Source organism: Vicia villosa, unplaced genomic scaffold, assembly GCF_029867415.1.
Source record: "Vicia villosa cultivar HV-30 ecotype Madison, WI unplaced genomic scaffold, Vvil1.0 ctg.001182F_1_1, whole genome shotgun sequence".
Lineage (NCBI taxonomy): Eukaryota > Viridiplantae > Streptophyta > Magnoliopsida > Fabales > Fabaceae > Vicia > Vicia villosa.
This window is the reverse complement of record NW_026705523.1, coordinates 306,740-318,117: the sequence shown is the minus strand read 5'-3', so window position 1 is coordinate 318,117 and position 11,378 is coordinate 306,740. Positions and strand designations below refer to the sequence as shown.

The window sequence follows — 11,378 nt, the reverse complement described above, 5'->3', positions numbered from 1 at the left end:
GAGTCATTCAATTTGGGACACTATTATATTTCAAATGGATCACTCATTATAGGACTAAGGGAATATTTATTAAACTGAAAACACTCAAATTTTGATCGTTTTAATTTTACACCAATAGAATAAAAATTGATATTCAAATAATTAATCTCTAAAATTCGATAATCTATTTTATTACTTCGCATTGTCGTACACTTGCGGCGTATCAGAGTGTCTTTGGTAACCTATAAGTGGATTTTTATAAAGCTGAGAAAATGGGCCTGATCAACCGGGCCAGCCCGAAAGTCCATAAAATATTATGGATTTGAACATAAAAATTAGAGCTCGTTTATCATCCGGACATTTAAACCCAACCCGTTAAAAGTCCGAAGTTCAACCGAACTAATCCGTCCGGATTACGGGTAGCCCACTTATTTTATTTTATTTTTACAAAAATATTAAGTGAATGAGAAGAGTATATGATGACTATTACAAGTGATACTATTGATACATTATTATTATTACCATAATAGTATCTACTGCACTTCACTTATGTTGGTTTGGTACATAATGATATAAGAGGCAAGAGCATATGATCAAGTTGCAGTTAAGTTTCATTTTGTTAAAATTAACTCAATTTTTAGTTTACAATTGTATTGTTATGAAAAGATGCAAATTACGACCCTGTTGGAACATGTGTGTGAGATTGCAGAGATGAATCAAACGCAAACGAGTATCTTATCATTCAGATCAACAAGTGAACTATGCTAGCTCATGTAACATGAGAAAAATAAACAATTTTGGTAATAAACAATTTTGGTGCTATGAGTTTTGTGTTGAATAAATAATTAGAGAAAAAAATTAAGTGCGACACTTTACTCAACTCAACTGTTAATTACTACAATCTTTACACCAATGATTAACTTTTACATTTTAACACTTTAAAATTATCTATTTCATTCATTTATTCATAAATTGGATGGATACAAATTACAAAATATTTATAAAAAAAATCATTTTTTACATAAAAATTAAAAATTAGATATAATTCAAACCGGTCTAAATAACCGTAACCCGTAGAAGACCGAGCTTTGACAATTAAATTGCAGCTAGTTTAAATTCTGGGCTTTTTGGCCCGACTCGAACCAACCCGAAACGGGCCAGGTAGGCTGTTTTGACAGCTTGTAGATTTTTATCATAATAGGTAAAAGTGGTAGTCAAATGGCACATATATTGTCTTCAAAAGTAGTAATGGTTAATATCATATTAAAAATTACAGTTACATTTATCATGAAACCAAATATTTTTGTCATATATCGACACAAAAAGAGTAGTATCTTAACTTGTCGTGCTGTATATGATACGGTACAGATGTCACAAATCCCTCACCTTTTTCTTTTTCTTAAACTATAATAACAACATTGTTTATGTGAAAAAAATAGTCCATGTGAAACACACGCTAACATCCATCATTTATTTCATGGAGCCCGCCATTGATTACTATATTATATATAAACGTTCTCGCATCCCATGCCCTAGCCACGTTCCAAACAATACTCCCTCACTATAATTTATTTATTCCCTTTAAAATCTGATCCAATCAAGTGTTAACCTCACCCTTCAACAGACCTGTCTTTCTATTTTCTACTACCATCTTTTGACCCAACACAAAAAATCACTTCGACAACCAACGACAACAATGGCCTCATCATCATCAACCTCTTCGCAAAACCTCCCTTTGAAACCAATCCCAGGAAGCTACGGTCTTCCCATCATCGGACCCATGCACGACAGACACGACTACTTCTACAACCAAGGACGCGACAAATACTTCGCGTCAAGAGTCGAGAAATACAACTCCACTGTCATCAGAGTCAACATGCCACCAGGTGGTTTCATCGCACCTGACCCTAAAGTCATCGCTCTCCTCGACGGTGCTTCCTTCCCCATCCTCTTCGACAATGCTAAAGTCGAAAAACGTGACGTCCTCGACGGGACTTTCATGCCCTCCACCAACTTCTTCGGTGGCTACCGCACTTGCGCCTTTCAAGACACCGCAGAATCTTCCCATAGCCTCCTCAAACGGTTGATTTTCTTTATCTTATCCTCCAAACACGACACCTTTATACCTCTCTTCAACACCAACCTCTCTGAACACTTCACTGATCTGGAGAAAGAACTCTCCAAACACGGTAAAGCAAACTTCAACTCCTCCATCGGCACCGCCACCTTCAACTTCCTCTTCAAATTCATCACTGATAAAAGCCCCACCGAAACCAAAATCGGTGACTCCGGACCAACGCTTGTCCAAGTCTGGCTCGCAGCTCAGCTTGCACCATTAGCCACAGCGGGTCTTCCGAAAATATTCAACTACATCGAAGATGTTCTCATCAGAACCATACCGATCCCGGCATGGACAGTGAAATCTAGCTACGACAAGCTTTACGAAGGTGTAATGGAAGCAGGAACCTCTGTCTTAGACCAAGCTGAAAAAATGGGAATCAAAAGAGAAGAAGCTTGTCACAACCTTGTCTTCACTCTAGGTTTCAACGCTTTCGGTGGTTTAACGAACCAGTTTCCGATCCTGCTAAAATGGGTCGGGTTAGGTGGTGAGAGTTTACACAAGAAACTCTCTGACGAAATCAGAACCGTTGTTAGAGAAGAAAACGGTGTCAATTTCAGATCATTGGATAGGTTGACTTTGACTAAATCAGTGGTCTACGAAACGTTGAGAATTGAACCTGCTGTACCGTATCAATACGCGAAAGCGAGGGAGGATCTGGTGGTGCAGAGTCACGATGCGTCTTTTGAGATCAAGAAAGGTGAGATGTTATTTGGATATCAACCGTTCGCTACTAAGGATGCCAAGATTTTCGAGAATCCTGAGGATTTTGTTGCGGATAGGTTTGTTGGTGATGGAGAGAAGATGTTGAAACACGTGTTCTGGTCCAATGGACGTGAGACTGATGAGGCTACACCGGATAATAAAATGTGTCCCGCTAAGGATCTGGTGGAGCTCTTGTGTAGGGTGTACTTGGTGGAATTCTTCTTGCGTTATGATACTTTTACGTTTGATTTTAAACCGTCGGTTTTAGGTCCAAGTATTACTATCAAGTCACTCGTTAAGGCTTCCCCACCGTCTGATCAGTGATCATTGATCCGCACAAGATCTACGCGCCTTTTCATGCGTTTTGAGTTTTTTCTTTAATGTTGATTATGTGTATGATTAAATAAAGTTCTTTTTTTATTGGTATTATTAAAGAGGTAGCTTCTGGGTGGGAACTGCAATGATGGTTTTGGAAAGAAGCATTAAGACCATCTCCAATGGTAGTTCCTTCTAATAAGTTCTCCACCTAGACATGCCACATCATAGTACCATTGCATTGCAATGCAACTATGAAAAAATTGTGGTACCCAATCAAATTAGTTTATGAGGTAAAGTTGTGGGCCCAATAATAACTTTTTAGAATTATACAATTAAAATAAAAATTATAAAAATTATTTTAAGATGATGTGGCTAGTGAGACCCATAAAAAACCCAAAAATGGGTTGCACCACTGGAGATGCTCTAAGGATTGTGGATCGTGTTTAATTTATTTATTGCATTGTGTGTACATTAATATTTAATGTTTACCTACTGGCACTGCCAGTAATATTTTGCAAAGTGACATGTTTAAATATGTACTACTATATATTATGATATGATTTAACGTTTGTGTAATTATTATTGTACTATGTGCAGAGCTATAGGAAAACCAAATCCTTTTCCTTTCAAGACTAGGCGCATAAACAATTAAATTGATTGGACTAACAATTTACATTTACCATATAAGAAAATCTTAAGACAATGAAAAAACTTTTCTAATGTCACAAATTTAAAGGTAAGTTGAGTATTTTATTCTCCAAATCTTAGCTATCTAACAAGAAGTCAATAAACAAGTTTTCAAAAAATAGATTTTAAACTTCATCTTCAACCTCAAGAACACAATTTCTAGAAATTCAACCTTGGTAAAATCTCAACCATTTTTGAAAATGTAAAAGGGAAACATGTTCAGAATTCAACCACGATTCTAACCATGTATCATTTGCTAATTAATTTGACCTATAACTCATGAATTTCTGAAAAAAGAGTATGAACTCTAAAACTTCAAAATCAAATTAAATGACAAATATGTACAATCAATCCCTAAAACCTTAGGGCTTTTACTCCTTACATTATGCTGAACTGAATGGTATCAAGTTTTGTTCAAAATATTAATGATGCACAAATGAGAGAGTTCGAGTTTGAGTTTGTTATCTCTGAACTGAGAACCAAAATCTGCAATGGAGGTATTACAAAAGTGCTTTGATGATCTGGATAGCTTCCTTGTACCTTAGGGATGCTAAATGGAAGCTTACTTGAGCTTGAACACACCTGGAATAGCCTTTTCGACTGTACCTACAAAACAAGAAAATTAAAAATGGAAAGTCTGGTTCCAGGTGTTACAGGTGTGGATTAAGAGTTTGGATAGCTTTTATATGTTATATAGAAGGTATGGGTTGATAGGTTGGATAATGTGTGAACAAAATAAAAGTTTGATGGTTAAGGCTCAAGAATGCTCTTTGATGGAGGTTTGATGGTGATTTTGAGTTAGAGGTGGTTTTAAGGGTGGTGAATATGATAGACGACTTCTAAATGATTTTTAGAAGATACCTCAAAGGTTGTTTGACACTCAGAAACTCTAGAACTTGAAATGAATCAAAAAATGCAAATGGCTAAAAATGAGAATCTCAAGTGAGGGGGTGACTTGGAGAATTCTGGAGTGTTTGATGCAAGGAGCAATGCTCTCTATTTATAGGCACAATTTGTGGTTTGTGGAGGGAAAAATCAGAACAATTGAAGATCACATGTGAAAATTATGTCACTTTGCTTGTTAGTGAAGAAAGCTTGAAGTTATGGTTTCCATGGTACTTGCAATGCTTTAAACATGAACTCAGGGTGGCTTCTCTGCAGCTTAGATGGTTGCTTGTTGGATTTGAATCACTTTTGGTGCAGAGCAAACAAGTTGGAAGCTCCTAGCAAGAGTTGTTGGTGATTAAAGTAGTTTTTCCAAAATGGAAGTCATGACTTTATTCTTGAAATGGTATTATGCATTGGTTAAGGCTTGAATCACTTGGTCCATAGCTCAAAAGAAATTAAAATCATCTGATTATGCTGTTTAGAACAAGAAAAAGGGTCAGTCAGCAAGCATCTTGAAGATTTGGATTGGATTTGGAGCTTTGTTCTTCATGTTCATGGCTTGAAATTCAAGTGCCATAGTGCCTTATTCACAAATTCATAACTCTTAGCTCAAGTGTTGAAATTTCATACTAATGTTCTCTTTGGAAAGCCTTTGCTACATACTTCAATCCACTTGTTGAAAGTTTTCTCAAACTCATCTTGGATCTTGGTGAAAATTGGCCACAAAGTTGGAAGAATTACAGGTTAAAACACTTAGAAAATTATCAAGTCTTTTGTTGGAAACTTCATGATCCCATAACTCTCAAATGATTCATTTTTTGGGAAAATGTTGTATGTGACAAAGTTGTTCATCGAATCAAAATTTACAACTTTCATGTTGGAAGTGTTTTCAGTTGCATACTTGAAATTTGAAGTTACTTGCCCATGAAATTATGACTAAAACACTTGAAAATACTTAGAATTTTTCTAAGTCTTTGAATTTCCCAACTTTGACATTTGTTGACTTTTTGATTCTTGATTGATTTTCTTGATTTTTCTTGATCAAATGACTTCAATAATCATATATTGATGATTTTGATCTTCAAAAGTCCATGGTTAACCAAAATTCTCAAAAGTCAAAGGTTGACTTGGACAGTTGAGTTTTCCAAATGAACTACAATCTTGTGGATTCCAATTGAATCAAGCTCTTCTCTTCAAATGAATGACCTGAGTGCATTATACTGTTGAATTGAATATCCTTAAATCATATTTCGAGCCATGGTGCCATGTCTTGATTAAAAGTCAACTCCCCAGATGAACAAGGTCAAAAACCTTAATTTGTGCACCAGATGAATTTGGAAGTTGTTGATCTTGAATTGAGCCATTCTTGGACTTGGATATTGATGAGGATAACCATTTGAGCATATGAGAATGCTTGAGCTCATTTGTGGGTCCCAAAACCCTAATCTTGTCTGAGCTTCTTGGTCAACCACCTTCCTTGGAAGAAATCAAGCAAAACACAATCTTTTTTTGTATATTTTTGTTAGTAAATGAAATATGAACAATAATGATCATGATGATCACACTATGCACAAAATGACGTGGGATCTCAGGGTCAAAAATTGGGGTACAACACCATACACCTCATGTATGATTTGTTTAAAGTGAACCCTACTCATATGGTATTTGCACGATTGATTAGTGCATTTTAATGCATGTTCTTCCATGTTTGTACTCAAGCATTTCTTCGATTTGTTTTATTTATTTTTATGTTTTAATATGTTTTTATATATTATTTTATTTTTGCACTTATTTGTTTTTCGTATTAATTTTTCAGCATTAACAGTCTGCACGGAAACGATCATATCTGGAGTTCCAGGAGTCCGATTGAGGCGTTCTAATAATCGCCGGAAAGCTAAGAGAAAGAGCTACAATTCTTATGTTGGAGTAGAAGTCAGAATCGGACTGTAGAAGGGCCAGAATATTCGTTGAAGTTGCAGCACTAGTTTTAGTTAAGTTTCGGGTCAATTGGTTTTGGGCCTGGGTCGTATGTTTGATCCAGTTGGATTGTAAAACGGGTTGTGGTTTTGACTTAGGTTAGGCAGCCGCGGTTACTGTTCATTCGGTCACTATTCACGAAATTATTGAAGCTTGTACGAATTGATCCATGGCGAACTAATCACTTTTGGTTGATCTACCGAATTCAGGTTCTGAAACTATGAGATTATTATAAGTTTTGCAATAAAATTCCTTTTCTTTCAATGATATATTTTGTTTATCTTTTGCTTAATTTGATATTCGTAATATATGTTGTTTGGTTCGATTGAATTATGTTATTCAACTTATCTGCGTGTTTATCGTATGCTTAATCGTTAACCCGCTTATCGTTTAACCGAATGCTTAATTCGGCAAACGGAAAATATAATTCGTATAATATTGTTGCGCTTATTGATTATATTGTAATTGAACGGGAAAGGAATCCACTTAGGATAGTGATATTTTAATAATCGATGATTGGTAGGAACTGAATCGGTAGATCGACTTATTTCCATAATCACTTTTTTTCAAAACAGCTTATTTTAAGAATCGCTTTTGATAAGCACTTTTTCGACTACCAAACCAAACCCCCCCAATTTCGATTTCAGTTAGTAATAATTAAGAGTCCTTGAGAGACGATACACGAGTTACGTTACCGTCGTTACTACAGTTTTACAGATTAACTCATTTTGACCCGCGCGCGACAGCGGATCAAATTGGCGCCGTTGCCGGGGATTCTTGTGAATATTAACTGATGTTAGAGTCTTAGGTGTAGTGTTTGTGCGTTTTGGCCATAGGCTCCTCGCGGTTCCGGCCATAACGCCTCTAGAGTCGAAAAATCGGTTTTTGGGAAAATTTCACCGTTTCGAAAATCTGTCGCGAAAAAAGCCTTTTTACTATTTTTAATGATTTATTTTCTGTTTTCATAGAGTCGAAAAATTCCGAAAAAAATACCAAAATTTTATTTTTACGTCATTAGATTATTTTCGGTGTCAGTTTATTTTTTTGAATTGTTTTTAATCGATTTGCTTCATTGTGTTGTTTTAGGGACATAGTTGGCATTTTCACGATTGTTGCTGCATTGCTGTGCACTAGTCCTGGCTACTAGGTCTTCCTGTCCTGAACTTGTTGCTTTTGATCCTGAAGTATAGAGAACCTTGCACACACTTCGTAGAGCAGGCCAGGCTAGCAATAGTTCACCTTCACCGACCATAGCTGAGTCTGATTCTGAGTCTGACTATTTGCATAACTTGTTTGATTCTGATTCTGAATTTGCTTTTGAAATGGCTGAAAATAGAACTCTAAGGCAACTTGCAGCCCCTGATGTGAATTATAATGGCTTGTGTATTGAATATGATGATGTTGCTGTTCCCTTTGAATTAAAATCGGGTTTAATACACTTGTTGCCAAAGTTTAATGGTCTTGCAGGTGAGGATCCACACAAACATTTGAAGGAATTCCAGGTGGTGTGTTCTACACCATTGAAGCCTGAAGGGATCACTGAAGATCATATCAAACTTCGTGCTTTTCCTTTTTCTTTGCAAGGTGCAGCGAAGGACTGGATATATGATCTCGAACCGAATTCAATCACAAGCTGGAATGCTCTGAAGAGAGTGTTCTTGGAGCGATATTTTCCTGCATCTAGAGCTTCTTCAATCCGAAAAGAGATTTGTGGTATTAGGCAAGATAACGAGTCATTGGCTGAGTACTGGGATAGGTTCAAGAAGTTGGTTTCAAGCTGTCCTCAGCATCAGATCACTAAGCAACTTCTCATTCAGTACTTTTATGAGGGGTTGTTACCTATGGATAGAAACATTCTTGATGCTGCTAGTGGTGGAGCACTTGTTGACAAAACTCCAGCTGCTGCCAGGGCCCTCATTGAAAATATGTCCTTAAATTCCCAGCAGTTCACCACTCGAACCAATTCTGTCCAAACCAAGGGTGTACATCAAATTCAAGGTTCCTCGAACAGAGCTTTAGAAACCAGACTTGATGAGCTGACCGCTTTAGTCAAACAACTTGCAGTAGCGAAACCTCAAACAGCAACTGTATGTGGCATTTGTACAGCTCATGATCATCCCACTGATACTTGTCCTCTTCTGAAAGATGATACTGTTACCGAGCTGCCTCAAGCTTATGCAGCCAACCTTTACAACCAGAATAGGTACAACAACACCCCTGACTTGTCCACCAACAAATATCACCCCAATTGGAGGAATCATCCCAACCTTCGATATGGAAATCAGCAGCCCTCACAACAACAGCTCACCGTTCCATTACCCCAGCCACATCACACCCCTCCAGCTACTACTTCCGGACCATCCTTGGAATATCTTGTTAAACAAATGGCCGTGAAAAACCTTCAGTTTCAACAAAGAACCGACACTAGCATTCAGACCTTGGCCACACAGATGGGACAACTTGCTACTCAAATAAATAATATGCAAGCTCAAGGTTCGAACCAACTTCCAGCACAAACTGTTGTCAATCTGAATGGTAATGCCAATGTGAGCGCTATTTCTTTGAGATCCGGAAAGGTTACAGAACCAGCCACTGAAAAAAATAAAAAATTCATTGAGGTAACTTCTGAACTTTCTCCATCTGAACCTTCCCCTGCTGCACTTTCTTCTCCTTCTTCTGTTATGGTCGAAACTGAAAAAATTAAAGAAAAGGAGTATGTGCCACCAGTCCTTTTCCCACATAGAGTTCTGAAAAATAAAAGAATTGAGGAAGGAGACAAAGAAAAAGAAATTCTGGATATGTTCAGAAAAGTAGCGGTAAACATTCCGCTTCTTGATGTGATTAAGCAAGTTCCAATGTATGCAAAGTTTCTGAAGGATCTGTATACAAACAAGAGAAAAGTGAAAGGAAGTGACAGAGTCAACTTGGGAAGAAGCATCTCTGCTTTCATTCAGCCCGAACAAAGTGTTTCGGCCATCTCTCAGGTCTTGCCACAAAAGTGCAAGGACCCGGGAACTTTTACTATTCCTTGTACCATCGGGGATAAGAAATTCGATAATTGTTTGCTTGATTTAGGAGCGGGCATTAATGTTATGCCTACTTCTATTTATAATAACCTTTGCCTTGGTCCCATGCAGCATACAGGTTTAATCGTTCAACTGGCGAACAGGAGCAATGCACGTCCCACCGGTATAGTGGAAGACGTCCTCGTTCAAGTTAACGATTTAATTTTTCCTGCAGATTTTTACATTCTGGACATGGAAGGAGAAACTAAGTCAAGCAGAGCTCCCATCATCTTAGGCAGACCGTTCATGAAAACGGCGAAGACAAAAGTTGATGTTGATGATGGAACCATGTCCATGGAATTTGGTGACATCGTCGCAAAATTTAATATCTTCGATGCCATGAAACACCCTGTGGAGGAGCATTCGGTTTTTAATATTGAGTTGATTTCTTAACTAGTTGATGAGAGTTGTTCTGAATTATTTGCACTTGATTTTCCATCTCTCTATGATTTTGATGATAATTATTCATGTCCTGATTGCACCGACACTAACGTTTGTGTTCTTTGTGCTGAGATTGATGCTTCCTTGCAGCCTGATACATTTCCTACAGGTGAAGTTGTTACCGGTGAGGCTGTTTTTGCCGTCGATGCTCTTGACATCCCGGCTGCCTCAAGTCTTCCATCCATCGAGCAGCCCCCGTCCTTAGAGCTAAAAGAGCTCCCTGGGAACCTGAAATATGCTTACTTGGAGCATAATGAAAAACTTCCTGTTATTATCTCTTCTAACCTTGATTTCAATCAAGAAGACAGACTTTTGCAGGTATTGAAGAGGCACAAGAAAGCAATCGGGTGGACATTAGCCGACCTTCTAGGAATTAGTCCTTCGATGTGCATGCACAGGATTTTACTTGAGGATGGAGCGAAAACAGTAAGGCAGCCCCAAAGGAGGCTTAATCCTTTGATTCTTGATGTTGTAAAGAAAGAGGTAACCAAACTCTTGCAAGCAGGTATCATTTATCCTATCTCTGACAGTAAGTGGGTAAGTCCAGTGCAGGTTGTACCTAAGAAATCTGGACTCAAAGTGGTAAAAAATGAAAGGAATGAACTTGTTCCCACTAGAGTCCAGAACAGATGGAGAGTTTGTATTGATTACAGGAGAATGAACCAGGCTACTAGAAAGGATCACTTTCCTTTGCCGTTCATTGACCAGATGCTTGAACGGCTAGCTGGTAAATCACATTATTGTTTTCTTGATGGTTTTTCAGGTTACTTTCAGATTCATATTGCACCTGAAGATCAAGAAAAGACCACTTTCACGTGTCCATTCAGTACATTTGCTTACAAGAAGATGCCTTTTGGCCTTTGCAATGCTCCTGGCACTTTCCAACGATGCATGATGAGTATTTTCTCTGATTTTATTGAAAATTGCATGGAAGTGTTTATGGATGACTTTACTGTTTATGGTTCTTCTTTTGATGCATGCTTGAACAGTTTAAGCTTGATTTTAGAAAGATGCATCGAGACTAACCTTGTGTTGAATTATGAAAAGTGTCATTTTATGGTTGAGCAGGGAATTGTTCTTGGTCACATTATTTCTGAAAAAGGAATTTCTGTTGACCCTGCTAAGATTGATGTGATTTCTACAGTGCCTTACCCTTCTTGCATTCGCGAGATTCGTTCTTTTCTTGGTCATGCAGGTTT

General features: G+C 37.6%; 1 protein-coding gene across 1 annotated transcript; it reads left to right on the top strand.

The window, feature by feature from the left end:
* The first annotated feature begins 1,478 nt into the window (after window positions 1–1,478).
* LOC131633863 (allene oxide synthase 1, chloroplastic-like) lies at window positions 1,479–3,692 on the top strand. Its single transcript, XM_058904543.1, has one exon. It carries the CDS (start codon window positions 1,676–1,678, stop codon window positions 3,125–3,127), a length of 1,452 nt encoding a protein of 483 aa, XP_058760526.1. The 5' UTR covers window positions 1,479–1,675; the 3' UTR covers window positions 3,128–3,692.
* The last annotated feature ends 7,686 nt before the right edge of the window (window positions 3,693–11,378 follow it).